The sequence below is a fragment of the Macaca thibetana genome, chromosome 4, assembly GCF_024542745.1.
Source record: "Macaca thibetana thibetana isolate TM-01 chromosome 4, ASM2454274v1, whole genome shotgun sequence".
NCBI classification, from domain to species: Eukaryota; Metazoa; Chordata; class Mammalia; order Primates; family Cercopithecidae; genus Macaca; species Macaca thibetana.
In genome coordinates this window covers 17,840,502-17,858,145 of record NC_065581.1, presented here as the reverse complement: position 1 = coordinate 17,858,145, position 17,644 = coordinate 17,840,502, and the positions used below count along the sequence as shown (strand labels likewise).

At 41.8% G+C, this 17,644-nt stretch overlaps 1 protein-coding gene across 10 annotated transcripts in view; it reads left to right on the top strand.

Moving 5' to 3' along the window:
* Positions 1 to 17,644, top strand: part of KIF13A (kinesin family member 13A) — a 230,601-nt gene that overhangs the window by 166,984 nt on the left and 45,973 nt on the right. For all 10 annotated transcript variants that reach the window (XM_050788663.1, XM_050788658.1, XM_050788654.1 and 7 more), the window contains 4 exons: positions 4,155 to 4,368; positions 12,087 to 12,249; positions 15,397 to 15,537; positions 16,452 to 16,601. In XM_050788663.1, coding sequence (XP_050644620.1) covers positions 4,155 to 4,368; positions 12,087 to 12,249; positions 15,397 to 15,537; positions 16,452 to 16,601 — 668 coding nt within the window. The remainder of the gene's footprint in view (positions 1 to 4,154; positions 4,369 to 12,086; positions 12,250 to 15,396; positions 15,538 to 16,451; positions 16,602 to 17,644) is intronic.

Here is a 17,644-nt window from a genome sequence, read left to right as displayed (position 1 = left end):
TGCCCTGTATTCTTCATTGAGGAATATTCCTTTTCAGTTATGAACACCCCACCTCAACACATAGATACACACACACCATGTCCCCATTTCATTTGCCGCCCAGATTTTGGTTCAACTCTAACAGCAGCTGTTCTTCTCTATGCTTGCAACAGCACTGAAAAGTATTATTGGTGTTATTACTCCTGTTATTGATGGCTTTATTGCTGTTGACAGCAAAGCAATTCAGGTCAGTAGTACTTGCAGATATATATTCACCGACATTATCCCAGTAATAGGTAAGAATAATGTATTTTTTAGTTTCTAGAGTAAATACTGATCTAAAACCCAATTCATTTGAATTAAAAGTAAAAAGAAACCTAGTATTTGTGGACAATAATGCCTTCTTCACAAGGGTTTGAAATTGGAATCAGACAAAATAAGAACCATCTCTTTTTTCAATGTCAATGGCAGCTCTAAAGAAAGAGCAACTGTGCCAAGCGCAATGGCTCTCTCCTGTAATCCCAGCACTTTGGGAAGCCAACGTGGGAGGATTGCTTGAGGCCAGGAGTTCAAGACCAGCCTGGGCAACATAGTGAGACTTCATCTCTATAAAACATTTAAAAAAATAAAGAACAATTAAGGGACTGACAAAGGGTCATACATAGTGCCAGTTTGTTCCATCTGGGATCAGATAGTTCTTTTTTTCTCCAAAGATCTATTTCCCCTCAGTTCAGTTTTTTAGACATTTTGGTGTGGATTAATTCTAATTCTGTTTCTCATATAAATACCCTGCTACCGGCACTACTACCACTGCCGTTTTCTCCTTTCCATCCTTGGGATGATGGGTCGGTTTGAGCTCATTGCATAGTTACCTACTAAGTAAAGAAAAAACTAATGAGGACGAGAAAGTGCTATGCCCAAACTAAATGTGGTCCTTTCTTTTTTCCTAAAATACTTACCTCTTCGAGATCTTGGCTTTGGGCACTTGGCTCAGTATTTAAAACAGTTTGTTCAAGAGAAGGAGAGTGATCGGAAAAATAAACCTGTGGACAATCTCTCGATATTTGGTTGGTATTTTGAGAAAGGGCCAAATAATCTTTGGTTTCTGTCCTGGGCCACAGCATAGAATCAGATCAACGTGCTGATCTGGATGGTCCGTTTTAAAATATACTGCTTGTAGGAGTAAAGACTTGAAACTGGTTAATTGATCTGAAAAGAAAATGTCATCAAACATGTCCGTGAGAAAGGTGTTTCCAGACTACTGTTAGGGATCAGAGGCGAAACAAAAACCCAGCCCCTAGACCTCCACCATAGCTGTGTGTGATGAGGGCAGATCTGGGAGTTCCGGGAACGGGGCTTGCAAGACTCTACTGTGGGAGTCTCAGAGGAAGGACGCGTTGAGTTGCTCTCTCTTCTGTATTTGCACTTCGATCTGTGGCCACTCATCACTCCCGGTGAGTAGTGGTAGTGCTGCGTCATGACAGCTGCTGGTGCAGTTTTAAACAGCCTCACTCACGTGGCCTGTGTCAGCATGGAACCTTGGGGTGAGATCCCCTCTGCCTCAGTCATTTGGGATCATGTGTGTTTCTGCACTACTGACTAACAATGGAAATGTGGATTATGTATCTTATTCAGAATCTCGTAGCAAAAACCCTATAATGCAATTTTATAAAATGGTGTGTTTTCCAGTTTCTCTGAAAAAGATTTATAAACGCTGTTAGGACAGTTGGGCTCTATCTAAATATAAATGGACAGCAAGTACTGTAGCACCCTGTCCTTTCTTTTTTAAGCCCAGAGCCTTATATACTGTTTGAGAAATATGTGTATATATATTTTTTTTAATTCTGAGAGAACTTTTCTTCTCTAGAGCTTACATTTAAAATGTCTTCAGATGCCCTCAAAAAATTTTACCATATTTCTCATATTTTTTTTAGAAGTTATAGGACTTTGTTGGAAGTTCTGATACTTAGGAATACATAGGTTATTATTATATAGATAATGTTTTACCCACCCAGGATCTACCTTTGCATAAGATTTTTTGTTTGTTTTTTGGTTTGGGTTTTTTCCCCCCAGTTTATTTTTTATTTTGTTTATTTATTTATTTATTTATTTTTTTTGGTGGGCGGGGGATGGAGTCTCACTCTGTTGCCCAGGCTGGAGTGCAATGGCACGATCTCAGCTCACTGCAACCTCCGCCTCTGGGTTCAAGCAATTCTCCTGCCTCAGCCTCCCAAGTAGCTGGGACTATAGGCACATGCCACCAAGCCCAGCTAGTTTTTAGTAGAGACAGGGTTTCACCATGTTGGCCAGGCAGATCTTGAACTCCTGACCTCAAGTGATCGGCCACCTCAGCCTCTCGAAGTGCTGAGATTACAGGCGTGAGCCAACACGCCCGTCCCCCAGTTTGTTTTCCATCAGCTTTTTAAATGATATGTTTTAGGGACTCATTTCAGGACTCTACAAAGAAAACTATTTTGCTTTGAAAAAAATGCTGAATTTTAGAATTTTATATCAATAAAACAGTATCTTTTTTAAAAGTATCACTCTTTTGCAAAATACTAATTGTAAGCAAAACATTGGAGGTAAGAATACAACATCAGTTTATTATCAAGTGAATGTCCTACCCCAGCCAATTAGTTATCTGAGTTCAAAACCTGACCCTGTCACTTTGTAGCTACATGATGTAAATCAGCTATTTAGCCTTTATGAGCCCCAGTTTCCTTATTTTTAAAATCAGGATGTATCCACACTTAGGCTTGTTGCAAAGCTTTCATGAGGTGATGCATGCAATGCAGATAGAGCCTCTACCTGAGATGTAGCCAGGAGCTGGTAGGGTTATTGTTGCCATTGTGGTTGTCATTTGTATTAAAACAACTCACCTATACTGAGCTTTTCTTGTGATTTTTTAAAAATTGGTTCTTTTTGTTTTGAATTATTTAACTTTATTTTTTGAAGCTAACATGTTATCTTTTTCTCTTACTACTAATATAGAAAATTAGTACAATCTACATGTGTATTTTACAAGTTGATAGGGTATCTTGGAAAAATCAGTCAATAGCAATCAGGTGATATAAAAATTCCTCCTGAGTGACTTTAATTTTCAGCTTCTTTTCTGGAAATTAAACTGAGTACCAGTGTGTGGGGATACAGCATAAATGGCACTGAATAGCAGGCAAATGTGTGAATGTACAAGGAGGAAATCATGTCCCAGGCTGGTCTGAGAATGCATTTCTCAGTAATATAGTTCTGGGAAATATTAACTGTGATGATGATTTTCTTGTTCTACTGAGATTGTCTAATATTCTCCTTTCCTACACTATCCTCACTTAGTGACGTCGGTAACTTTCTCCTTTTGTGCATGTGACCAGAGCCTTAGTCTTTCTCCACAGTATCCAGCTCACTGGTCATTACCAAGTCGATGTCCTGCCCAGCCCATTAGGATTTACCTACACCACAGCCATCAGGGTAGCTCATTGGAGCAGGATCTGTTAGTACATCTATACCTGTTCACCCATGTGCATGGTGGTGAGCTCTGTATCTGTACACGTGAGATGTTAGAAACAGGTTTTTCTTATTTTTGCAAGTGAATTGTCCTTTTAGATACTAGTCTGAGAAATTGCCAGACCATATCCTTAACCAATATTTTCAAACATATGCTGTGATCTATAAGTTTCCTCCCACCTTAGAGAAATTCAAGAGTAATAAGATTTGTGGTGAAAGTCATAAATCTTTGTCATATACCAAAACTGATATTAAATGGACATAGAAATGAATTACCATAAAGAAAGATCAAATCTTATGTGCTTCTGTGTTTGGAGTGGTCCTAGATTTCATGAAGTTTTTCTTCCCAGTGGATAAGATCACATTCCCCTCTCTTCCCCCATCTCTTGGTAGTAGATTAATGATTTATCTAAATGTTAGAATGAGCTCATCAAATTGAAGAAAGTAACATAGAGGATGTGGAGAATGTATACATACAAAGGGCATTTATCTGCAATGTCAATAACAAAGAATTTGAGAGGATTTCCCTGATGTGGCCCCTCAGGCCTCTCACATAAAGTGTGTTAACTGGCTAGACTCTTTGCTAGAGGAAGCCCCCACAGGCTGCAGTGCTTGGGATGAATGCTTGTTTTAGCCACCACTAAGACACCTTGCCTTGTCTCTTGGCTCACTAGACCCAGTTCAAAACGTGGTTCAGGTCCTGGAGAAGCAATACCTAGAAGAAAAGAGAAGTGCCCTAGAGGAGCAGCGGCTCATGTATGAGCGGGAACTGGAGCAACTCCGCCAGCAGCTCTCCCCCGACAGGCAGCCACCGAGCAGCGGCCCTGACCGCCTGGCCTACAGCAGCCAGACAGCACAGCAGAAGGTGACCCAGTGGGCAGAAGAGAGGTAAGAACTGCAATGCGGGCAGCCCAGAGTCAAGGCCATGGGGCTTTGAGGGAGGGGTTTGTGAGACATGTCAGGGACAAACGTAGCAATGAGAGAACTCTTAATCCCATATCTGACTTACTGCCTATTAGCTTTTCCTTTCACAGATATTGCCCACCCTAAGTATGTTTACTATAATGTTAGCTGTTAAAGACCCCTCCTACCCTCACAACCCTTTACCCTTCAATAAAAATGGTGCCAGGTTGCAAGGGTTATACAGGTATGTATTGAAATTTAGAAAGTTTGAATAATTTCTTTAACACAAAAGCATTTTTTTCTTATTTCGTATGCTTTTGAATCTATTTAAATACAACTTCAGTGCTGATTAATCTACTAAATGTGAAAGTTTGAGATTTATAGCTGGGTGTAGTGGCTCACACCTGTAATCCTAGCACTTTGGGGAGGCTGAGGCGGGAGGATCACTTGAGCCCAGGAGTTTGAAACCAGCCTAGGCAACATAGTGAAACCTTGTCTCTACAAAAAATGAAAATTAGCCAGGTGTGGTGGTGCATGCCTATAAGGTCACTGGGAGGATTGCTTGAGCCCAGGAGTTTAAGACCAGCCTGGGCAACATAGCGAGACCTTGTCTCTACAAAAAATAAAAAATTAGCCAGGCATGGTGGCTCGTGCCTATAATCCCAGCTCCTTGGGAGGCTGAGGTAGGAGGGCTACTTGAGCCCCAGAGATCAAGGCTTCAGTGAGCTGCGATCGTGCCACCACACTCCAGCCTGGGTGACAGAGAAAGAACCTGACCTGACTCAGGCTGGGCGCGGTGGCTCACGCCCGTAATCCCAACACTTTGGGAGGCCAAGGCGGGTGGATCGCCTGAGGTCAGGAGTTCAAGACCAACCTGGCCAACATGGTGAAACCCTGTCTCTACTAAAAATATAAAAATTAGCTGGGCATGCTGGCAGGCGCCTGTAATCCCAGCTACTCGGGAGGCTGAGGCAGGAGAATCACTTGAACCCAGGAAGGGAAGGTTACAGTGAGCCAAGATTGCACCATTGCACTCCAGCCTGGGTGAAAGAGTGAGACTTTGTCTCAAAAAAAAAAAAAAAAAAAAAAAAAAACCTGACTAAAAATAAAAGATTTATGACTTTAAAATATTTATATCAGAACTCTCAAAGGAGAGAGTGGTGGAGTGTGGGTGGTGAGCCACCCAGGTGCCAAGGCAAGAGACCGAGGGCACACGCTGTTCCAGTGTAATAAAATATATAGAATAAGAATAGTTACACTAGAAATAGATTATAGATATGATTATATGTAAGTGTCATTAATCATTAGTTTGTAGCATTACTCTTTATTCCAACATTATAATAATCTTTGTTCTACAATTGTAACCTAGGAAAAACGAGGCCATACAGAGAGATAGGAGCTGAAGGGACAAGGTGAGAAGTGACCAGAAGACAGAAGAGTGTGAGCCCTCTGTTATGCCCAGACAGGGCCACTAGAGGGCTCCCTGGTCTAGCAGTAATGCCAGTGCCTGGGAAGGTGCCCGTTACCTAGCGGGCCTTGGTCTAGCGGTAGTGTCAGTGCCTGGGGAAGGCACCCGTTACTTAGCAGACCAGGAAAAGGAGTCTCCCTTTCCCCGGGAGAGTTAGCGAAGACTCTGCTCCACCACCTCTTGTGGAAGGCCTGACATCAGTCAGACCCGCCCGCAGCCATCCGGAGGCCTAACCGTCTCCCTGTGATGCTGTGCTTCAGTGGTCACACTCCTGGTCTACTTTCATGTTCCACTCTGTACACCTGGCTCTGCCTTCTAGATAGCAGTAACACAGTTAGTGAAAGTACTAAAAGTATTTGAAATACATGGAAGAAATAATGGCGTAAGCTGTCCTCTCTCTCTCTCTGCCTTGGCTGCCAAACAGGGAAGGGCCCCCTGTCCAGTGGACATGTGACTTGCGTGAACTTGCCTATCATTGGAGGTGGCTCACACTCCTTACCCTGCCCCCTTGTCTTGTATCCAATAAGTAACAGCACAGCCAGGCATTCAGGGCCACTGCCGGTCTCCGTGTCTTGGTGGTAGTGGCCCCCCGGGCCCAGCTGTCTTTTCTTCTGTCTCTTTGTCTTGTGTCTTTATTTCTACGATCTCTCATCTCCGCACATGAGGAGAAAAATCCACAGACCCAGTAGGTCTGGACCCTACAGTAGAGGAAATGGTAATAATAATAATCATGACTGCCATAATAAGGACAATAGGTTATTGAAGACTTCTGTTGTGATTGCCATAGTCCAGGCATTTTATTAACATCCCAGCAGCAGTATGCCATAGGAGCTATTATCCCTGTCTTATAGGTCAGGCAGTCAGTTTAAATATCCTGCCTTAATCAACCATCTAGTAAGTGAAAAAACCAGAGTTTGAACCCAGGTCTCTCTGCAGTCTCCTAATAACACCTGTGTTATGATAATAATTAATAGTAGTAATAAAAGCAGCACCTGGCTGGGCGCAGTGGCTCATGCCTGTGATCCCAGCAGTTTGGGAGGCTGAGGCGGGTGGATCATGAGGTCAGGAGTTCAAGACCAGCCTGGCCAAGATGGTGAAACCCTGTCTCTACTAAAAATACAAAAATTGGCTGGGTGTGGTGGCAGGCACCTATAATCCCAGCTCCTTGGGAGGTTGAGGCAGAAGAATTGCTTGAATCCAGGAGGCGGAGGTTGCAGTGATCTGAGATCGCACCACTGCACTCTAGCCTGGGTGACAAAGCAAGACTGTGTCTCCAAAAAAAGAAAAGCAACACAGCAACACCTTATATCTATAGACCATTTTATACCATGTGCCAGGTACTAATTGCTGTTCCTGTATTCCTCTAATCCTCACAATTGCTACTGCCTTTACACATAAGGAAACTGAGGCTGAGAGGTAAAATGATTTACCCAGATGGTCAGTTTGCTGGTAAGTTGGGCGATGGGATCAGAGCCGTGACAGTCTGACTCTAGAGCTCTTCCTGTAACTCACACACACACACTGCATCTCTCACTAGCAATGAGATGCAGAACGCAGGCCACACCCAGAGAAGGTGACTCCCAAGAGGAGAAAAGGGAACCCTGCCCTGCAGTGAAAGGCTTGCAACAGTCATGCACTTGTTAATGTTAAATAAAGAGAAGGGAGTCAATTATATTTTCCCCAGGAGCTACCCACTCATCTGTCTGTATACTGAAATAGGAAGATTTATCATACTTCTGTTACTCTTTTTTCTGAGATGGAGTTTCGCTCTTGTCACCCAGGTTTGAGTGCAATGGCATGATCTCTGCTCACTGCAACCTCCGCCTCCCAGGTTCAAGCTATTCTCCTGCCTCAGCTTCCTGAGTAGCTGGGATTACAGGTGCCCACCACCACACCTGGCTAATTTTGTGTTTTTAGTAGAGACAGGGTTTCACCATGTTGGCTAGGCTGGTCTCGAACCCCTGACCTCAGGTGATCCACCCGCCTCGGCCTCCCAAAGTGCTGGGATTATAGGCATGAGCCACCGCACCAGGTGTTATGTTACTTGTTATACTTTATTGTGCCTGGAAGAAACAGAAAAAGGTTATCAGATAGTCCTTTTTCTGAAGAGCTGCCTTTTACACATTTACTATGAGCTGGTGGCTTTACGGCAAGCAACAGCTAGCTGTTTAAGGGTAACTGGTATAATTATACCCATTGATATCCTTTCTATTTACTAAACAATATAAAAGATAAAAGCAAAAGTGTCTTCAAAAGAAGACATACATGTGGCCAACAAAGCATATTAAAAAGTGTTCATTATCACTAATGATTAGGGAAATGCAAATCAAAACCACAATGAGATACCATCTCACACCAGTCAGAATGGCTATTACTAAAAAGTCAAAAAATAACAGATTCTGGCAAAGTTGCAAAGAAAAGGGAACCCTTATACGCTGTTGGTGAGAGTGTAAATTAATTCAACCATTGTGGAAAGCAATGTGGCAATTTTTTGGAGAGCTAAAAACAGAACTATCTTTTCACCCAGCCATCTCACTACTGGGTATATACCCAAAGAAATATAAGTTGTTCTACCATAAAGACACAGTACATGTATATTCATTGCAGCACTGTTCACAGTAGGAAAGACATGGAATTAACCTGAATGTCCAACGATAGACTGGATAAAGAAAATGTGGTACATGTATACCATGGAATACTATGCAGCCATGAAAAAGAACAAGATCATGTCCTTTGCAGGAACATGGATGGAACTGGAAGCCATTATTCTTAGAAAACGAATGCAGGAACAGAAAACCAGATACCACGTGTTCTCACTAATAAGTGAGAGCTAAATCATGGGAACCGATGGACAGAAAGAGGGGAACAACAGACACTGGGGCCTGTGGGAGGAGGAGGGAGAGGCTCAGGAAAAAAAGAAAGAAAGAAAACAAAAACTGTCAAGTACTATGCTTACTACCAGGGTAATGAAATAATCCATACATCAAACCCCTTAGTCATGAGTTTACCTATATAACAAACATGCACATGTACCCCTGAACCCAAAATAAGTCAAAATATTTACATTTTAAAAAACAAAAGTATCTGATAAAGAAAGTGGTTTGCTTTTAATCATAGTGTTTTTCAGTTAAATAGTTTATAATATTTTTTTCATTTCCCTTAATTCCAGATTGATTTTCTTTGGGGCTTAAATTCTTCAAAAAAAAAAAAAAAAAAGAAAAGTAAAGAAAAGTGTAGAGGCCGGGTACAGTGGCACAGGCCTATAGTCTCAGCTACTCCAGAGGCTGAGGCAGGAGGATCACTTGAGCCCAGGAGTTTGAAACTGTAGTGCACTGTGATCACGCCTCTGAATAGCCACTGCACTCCAGCCTGGGCAACATAGGGAGACCCTATCTCCAAGAAAAAGAGAGATAGAGAGAAGGAAAGAAAGGAAAAGGGAGGGAGAGAAAGAAGGAAGGAAGGAAAAAAAAAAAGATAAAGATCTATTTTGGGAATGTCATTCAAAAACATAAGAATAGTTGCATTATTGATTTTTGTCAGGTTTCACTGGATAAAATTAAGATGTCATTAATTGTATGTGATTATATAAGAAGCTAGAACTCTTACCTAAGTAAATGTTGATGGGTTGTGAAATAATGAAGGACTCTTACCTACATTGATATTGATGGGTTGAGAATCAAGTATATTTAATTCTGGTGAGAATTACAAAGAAAGCCACAGATGTCATTTATTCTCTTTGTACACTTAGAATGTAGTATGAAACAAGATATAAACTTGTGGAAAAATTAAATCATAATAGTAAATTAAAGAACAGTTTCATTGAACAATAGGAAACATTAGGATTATATATTAATAGTTATTTGTTTGTTTTCTATCTCCTGGAAAATGAGTTGCAAGGGACAGGGAATCCTTTGAAGTATCCCTAGTGCCTAGAATGATGTGGTCACCTGGAAGGTATTTAGTAAATATTGTATGCATTGAGTCTTCTACAGGGATTTTCAGGGAGAAGGAAGGATTTCAAGCGCATTTGAGAGGTAGAGTTTGACCAGCAGAGAGAAAGTAGAGGACATTTTGGATGGGCAGATTGGCATGAACAGATGAAAAGCAATGGAAGAGAGTAAGATGTATTTGGGAGACTGCAAAAGAACTGTTTTGTGTAGTCTAGAACAGGGGTCCCCAGTCCCTGGACCACAAACTGGTACAGGTCCGTGGCCTGTTAGGAGCCAGGCTGCACAACAGGAGGTGAATAGTGGGCCAGCAAGCGAAGCTTTGTCTGTGTCTACAGCTGCTCCCCATCACTTGCATTACTGCCTGAGCTCCACCTCCTGTCAGATCAGCAGTGGCATCAGATTCTCATAGGAACACAAACCCTATTATGAACTGTACTTGCAAGAGATCTAGATTGCATGTTCCTTGTAAGAGTCTTAAGCCTGATGATCTGTCACCGTCTACCATCACCCCCAGATGGAACTGTCTAGTTGCAGGAAAACAAGCTCGGGGCTCCCACTGATTCTACATTATGGTGAGCTGTATAATTATTTCATTATCTATTACAATATAATAGTAGAAATAAAGTGTACAATAAATATAATGCACTTGAGTCATCCCAAAACTCTCCCTTTCCCCAACCTCGGTCCATGGAAAAGTTGTCTTCCATGAAACTAGTCCCTGGTGCCAAAAAGGTTGGGGACCACTGGTGTAGAAGGTGATTTAATGGAAGAGCAGGGAAAATTAAGTTCAAAAGTATTACATAGGGGTTGTGGGAGGCTACAGACTCAGAATTTGGGATTTATTTTATGGGAGAAGAGGAGCCCTGCAAGGCCTTGAGCCGAGGAATGGCCTGGGGAAGGCAGGGCTTGATAAGGACTGCCTTGCAGTGGAGCAAGAAGAGCCTGGGTGCCGTGAGATTATTGGGAAGGTGTAAGGGCTCTGAGCCAGGGATACGATAAAACACAGAGAGACTTAGGAGATGCTTCAAAGGAGGAGTCAATAGGCTTACTTTTTGGACGTTGTAGAAAAGAGAAGAGACCGAACTGACTGAACAAATCTAAGCGTGGGTGACCAGAAAAATGGCATCACCATTTTTCTTTTTTTTTTTTTTTTTTTAATAATAGAGATGAGGTCTTGCTATGTTGCCCAGACTGGTCTTGAACTCCTGGCCTCAAGTGATCCTCCCACCTCGGCTTCCCAGAGTATTGGGATTATAGCCGTGAGCCACTGCCCCCAGCTAGTAACACGGTTTTAAGAAACTGTTTGCTTTACATTAGCATCCTCGCAGCATGTATCCTCTGTCATTTCTAAGGTGACGAGTGGGGAGTAGAGATTTAGATGCTTTGAGCTCATTATTTTTCTATGATATAAGAGTTTCCTGCAGTGTGTAAATGGTGGAAAAGAGAAGTTATATATGGCGCAGAGCAATTGCTAGATGGAGTGACTTTTGAACCCAGATTCAAATGTGAAATCCAGAAGCACTCTTTTCTTTATTCAGGGGGCCTTTTTTGAATATCCTACAATGGGTCGTGCACTTGGCCAGGAGCTAGTGTAGTGCAAGCAAAAAAAGACATGGTCCCTGCCCCGGGGCACTTAACAGCCTAGTAGGAGACAGGTATTAAATAATTACACCAGTAAAAATGAAAAGTTCTAACTATGGCAAATGCTATGAATGCTAAAGGCATGGGGCTGAGAGAACATATAAGATGATTTTGACCAATTTGGGATATTAGAGAAACTTTTTATCAGCAAGTAATGTTGTGCAGAGAGTTGAAAAAAAGAATTCCTGCTGCAGCAGAACTACCTTACCATGGCATGACTTTTGCCAGCTGCAGAAGTCATGAAAAATACTTTGTTCTCCTAACTCCAGGTTTCTCTCATCTACCAGCCGCTCCCTGCCGCACCACCCTCCCTCAGCACACACAAGTCATAATCGTCGTTTGTTTTTCCTGAAGATTCCTGTACTGGTTTTTTGCATCCTCATATCACAATCTGATCGTTTTCATATGTTACATAATTAACGTGGTTTTCAGTTAAGTCGCTCAACAATTTGCTCTCCATCAGTAGTTCTCAACAGATAGCCCGTCTGTGGGCAGGAGGGAAGGATGAGAGGTAGTCTGGTAAAATAGTTTGAAAAATACTGCCCGAGAGGAGTTTTCTACCATTTTCTAATAAGATGCTCACTTAGAAACGGGATTGCAGTTTTCTTTTAGATTTTCTCATTCCCTTTTCTGTGACACTGCAGGGACGAACTCTTCCGACAAAGCCTGGCAAAACTGCGAGAGCAGCTGGTTAAAGCTAACACCTTGGTGAGGGAAGCAAACTTCTTGGCTGAGGAAATGAGCAAACTCACTGATTACCAAGTGACTCTTCAGATCCCTGCTGCAAACCTCAGTGCCAATAGGAAGGTAAGAATGTCCTTCAAGTGAGAGGGCAAGATGCACAATAGTAAATACTGTAAAACAGGATCTAAAACTGAAATCCCAGAAACATTCCTGAGGAGATCCTGATATCAGCCAGAGGTATTTATTTTTTTCAAGACATTCTTTATACACCTCATTGGGTAAGAATGCTATTTAAATGATGTTTTTAGATATGTAATAAGCAGAATACACAGAATTTTAGTGGCTGAAGGACTTCCTAATTTATATGCCTTCTTTAAAACAATAAAACTAGAAACATATTTTACCTGTTTTTTTTTTTTTTGCATGTAAATACCCCTTTCTGAATTGGGGGAATATGTGTAGGCTATAGTACCTGGTTTTTGTTTATTTGATTTTTTTTTTTTTAGACTAAGTCTCGCTCTGTCACCCAGGTTGGAGTGCAATGGCATGATCTCAGCTCACTGCAGTCTCTGCTTCCCTGGTTCAAGCAATTCTCCTACCTCAACCTCCCGAGTAGCTGGGATTACAGGCGCATGCCACCACACCCGGCTATTTTTTGTGCTTTTAGTAGAGACAGGGTTTTGCCATATTGGCCAGGCTGGTCTTGAACTCCTGGGTTCAAATGTTCCACCCGCTCGGCCTCCCAGAGTGCTAGGATTACAGGCGTGAGCCACTGTGCCTGGCCTGCTATGGTACCTTTTTAAGAGTGAATTCTACAAGAAAGGAAGACTTTTTATGATACAGCGTTTGAGAGCTTCCTGTCATTTCACCTTGAAGAATTTTTCCTGTAGAGAGAAACTTTGAAGAAAATTGTTTTTTGTTTTTGTTGTTGTTGTTTATCAGGGGAACCCACCCCCAATATTTCAACGTAGGTTCTCTATTTTCCATAAGTGTCAGCCGGCTGAGAAATAAAGAGAAAGAATACAAAGAGAAGAATTTTACAGCTGGGCCGCTGGGGGTGACATCACATATCAGTAGGACCGTGATGCCCACCTGAGCCTCAAAACCAGCAAGTTTTTATTAAGGGTTTCAAAAGGGGAGGGGGTGTAAGAACAGGGAGTAGGTACAAAGATCACATGCTTCAAAGGGCAAAAAGCAGAACTACTAATACTGGTCTAGCAAAGATCACATGCTTCAGAGGGAACAGGACAAAAGGCAAAAGCAGAGCTACTGATAAGGGTCCAACAAAGATCACAAGGCAAAGAGCAAAAGCAGAACTACTGATAAGGGTCTATGTTCAGCGGTGCACATATTGTCTTGATTAACATCTTAAACAACAGAAAACAGGGTTCGAGAGCAGAGAACTGGTCTGACCACAAATTTACCAGGGCAAAGTTTTTCCCCACCCTAGTAAGCCTGAGGGTACTGTAGGAGACCAGGACATATGTCAGTCCTTATCTCAACCAGGTAAGACAGACATTCTCAGAGCGGCCATTTATAGACCTCCCCCCCAGGAATGCATTCCTTTCCTAGGGTGTTAATATTAATGTTTCTTGCTAGGAAAAGAATTTAGCAATCTCTCTCCTACTTGCATGTCCATTTATAGGCTTTCTGCAAGAAGAAAAATATGGCTCTTTTTGCCCAGACCCACAGGCAGTCAGACCTTATGGTTGTCTTCCCTTGTTCCCTAAAAATCACTGTTATTCTTTTCTTTTTCAAGGTGCACGGATTTCACATTGTTCAAACACACGTGTTTTACGATAAACTTGTACAGTTAACACAATTATTACAGTGGTCCTGAGGTGACATACATCCTCAGCTTATGAAGATAACAGGATTAAGATATTAAAGACAGGCATAATAAATTATAAAAATATTATTTGGGAACTGATAAATGTCCATGAAATCTTCACAATTCATGTTCCTCTGCCACAGTTCCAGCTGGTCCCTCCGTTCAGGGTTCCTGACTTCCTGCAACAGTTGTTTTTTGAGATGGAGTTTCACTCTTTGCCCAGGCTGGAGTGCAGTGACATGGTATTGGCTCACTACAACCTCCGCCTCCTAGGTTCAAGTGATTCTCTTGCCTCAACCTCCCAAGTGGCTGGGATTACAGGCATGTGCCACCACGCCCAGCTAATTTTGTATTTTTAGTAGAGGTGGGGTTTCACCGTGTTGGTCAGGCTGGTCTCAAACTCCTGACCTCAGGTGATCCACCAAACTTGGTCACCCAAAGTGCTCGGATTACAGGCATGAGCCACCGTGCCCAGCCAGAAAATTGTTTTTCTATGACTCAGAAAAAAAGAAAAACTAAATTTAAATAAAGTAAGAAAATTGTTTTTCATCCATTCATTTTTTCTTCCAGCAAGCAAGCTAGAAAATGAGTCAGGGAGTATCTTATCAGTCTTGCTGGGTTTTACTCTTTTGACCTAGTAGTTCCCCTTTGGGAAATTTATTCTAAGCCCATAGTCATTGAAGTGTCCAGGATGCTTATCATAGTGGACTTTATAATAGCAAAAACTTGAAACAGACATGATGTCAAACAATAGAATAATTAGTCAAATGTATAGTAGATCCAAATGCTATGGATACTGCTATGTTGCCATTAAAAAATCATGTCTGTGGCTGGGTCTGGTGGCTCTCACCTATAATCCTAGCACTTTGGCAGGCCAAGGTGGGCAGATCACTTGAGTACAGGAGTTTGAGACCAGCTTGGGCAATGTTACAAAACCCCATCTATACAAAAAAATGCAAAAAAAAATAAAAATAGTCCGTCATGATGTCATGTGCCTGTAGTCCCAGCTGCTTGGGAGGCTGAGGTGGGAGGATTGCTTGAGCCCAGGAGGTCAAGGTTGTAGTGAGCTAAGATCATACCACTTCACTACAGCTTGGGTGATAGAGCAAGACCCTATCTTAAAAAAAAAAAAAAAAAAAATTCATGTTTATGAAGAATATTTAACAATACAAGAAAAATGATCACAATATCAAAACTGGAGAGAGGATTGGGGTGTGAAGTTATACTTTTGTTTAGTCTTGATTGTGATAAAAGTTAAGTGTGCATGAGTGTACATAGAAGAGAGAAAATAAATCAGACTATCCCTCTAGGTGGTAGAATTTTATCTTCTTTTGTATACATGTATGTGTTTTGCAAACTTACTATGTTACTGTTGTATATATATTACTTTAGCAATCGAAAAAGGAGTTATAACAGTTTGTTTTTTCTTCCTTATGCAGAGAGGTGCAATAGTGAGTGAGCCAGCTATCCAAGTGAGGAGGAAAGGAAAGAGCACCCAAGTGTGGACCATTGAGAAGCTGGAGAATAAATTAATTGATATGAGAGACCTTTACCAAGAATGGAAGGAAAAAGTTCCTGAGGTAAAAGAGACAAAATGTAAAGGAGATTTTGTCGTGTTAAAAACAGAGAATATAAGCGATTTAGCATCTCACACACACACACACACAGATGTGCTGATGATACTTGAGACATTTATATCAGGAAAATAAATTACAAGTGATTTTGAAAGAAGTGCTAAGTCGAATCAGTAATATAACACGTGATCCCCACACAGATGGGAACTAAATGAAGAAAACGTATAGTATTCTTATCTGGCTTCATGTTTACTACATTTCAAGTGAAAAGAAGTAGAATGAAGTAAATTTATGCCATTTTATCGGTGCTGTGAAAAATCAGCTTGGCTGGAGCCAGTGTGGATTTCACATTCATTAATGTGTGTTCACACACCCCTAGCTGTGATCATGGCTGGGTAGATTACTAAGAGTAATTTTAGCTTGCATAATCCGTTTTTTGGACATTAGCAGTGGAAAAGAAGACTTGGCAAAGGAGATGAGGCAAAGCAAAGGGGATGAAATGAAAAAGCTGCAGGTGAGGTGGGTAGGGACGACAAGGCAGGGACTGAAGAGTAATCCTCTGCACAGGCATCACTTAGCTCCCCAGCAAGCAGGCCCCTCCTATGGGCTAATTTTTTTTTTTTTTTTAATGGAGACAGAGTCTCACTCTGGCTGGAGTGGTATGATCTCGGTTCACTGAAACCTCCATCTCCTGGGTTCAAGCGATTCTCGTGCCTCAGCCTCCTGAGTAGCTGGGACCACAGGCATGCACCACCACACCCGGCTAATTTAGTTTTTCTTTATGTGACATTCTAATTTTACTTCCTGTTTAAATGGATAGATTCTTTAAATTTTTTTTCAAACTCTAGTTTTAAATAATATTATTTAAATTGATGTTGTGTTTCTTATTCATGCACTCACTGGCTCCTCCTACTGCTCAGGCAAAGAGACTCTGCGGGAAACGAGGTGACCCTTTCTATGAAGCCCAAGAGAATCACAACCTCATCGGGGTGGCGAATGTGTTCTTGGAATGCCTCTTCTGCGATGTGAAACTCCAGTATGCAGTCCCTATCATCAGCCAGCAGGGGGAGGTAAGCACAGGCCAGCCTTGGAGAACGACGGTGGTTCAAGTTTTTCGTTTTATTTTGTTTTTCATTCTGTTTAAGCTGTGTTCTTGAGGTGGATCAAGAAACTAAGGCAAATAGTCAAGATCTGCATTCTTCTTTCTCTACTAATAATCGATATTAGAAGCTTTGAGGATTAAGTCATGGTCTTAAAGGATTATTATAACACATTTAATATTTGGAGGTCACAAGTTTTTTCTTTGTTTTAATCAAATTGGAAATATTTTGGAAACCATATTCAGCTCTGTGCCCCATATTGCTCTCTCTTTTTAAAGGCAATCTCATACTTTTGCAATATACTCTAGTTCCTTCCTGGCCCCTAAATGGTCTTTATAAGATACAGCTTAGGAGGATTATTTTGCAATCCAGAGTACTCAGACAAAACAGGCTTCAATGACTCCTTGTTACCCTCCTTTTAAACTCTGGTGTTTCAGCTATTTAGATATAGTGGCCTAGGTAGGCATAAGGTATTTCAGAAAATGTACCTTGAACTACCAAGTTATTTCTTGTGATTCTTAGAGCAGGCGAAGAATAAGATGCCATTCTGCCCAAAGTGAAGCTGCAGTATAGACCCACATTCCCAGTTGTTGGGTATAGGTGCACAGCCCACCATCCACTATGGAAACACGCCATGGACATTCTGTTCCAGAGGACCAGTGCCTAACGGTGCTTTTTCCCATGAGAAAAATGGGCACAGTTAGGTGTCTGAAACTAGCCTGGTCAACATTGTGAGACCCCATCTCTAAAAAAGAAGTTTAAAAATTGACCAAGCATGGACAGGGCGCAATCGCTCACGCCTGTAATCCCTGCACTTTGGGAAGCTGAGGCGGGTGGATCACAAGGTCAGGAGTTTGAGACCAGCCTGGCCAATATGGTGAAACCCCATCTCTACTAAAAATACAAAAAAATCAGCCAGGCATGGTGGCGGGCACCTGTAGTCCCAGCTACTCGGGAGGCTGAGGCAGGAGAATCGCTTGAACCCAGGAGGCAGAAGTTGCAGTGAGCCGAGA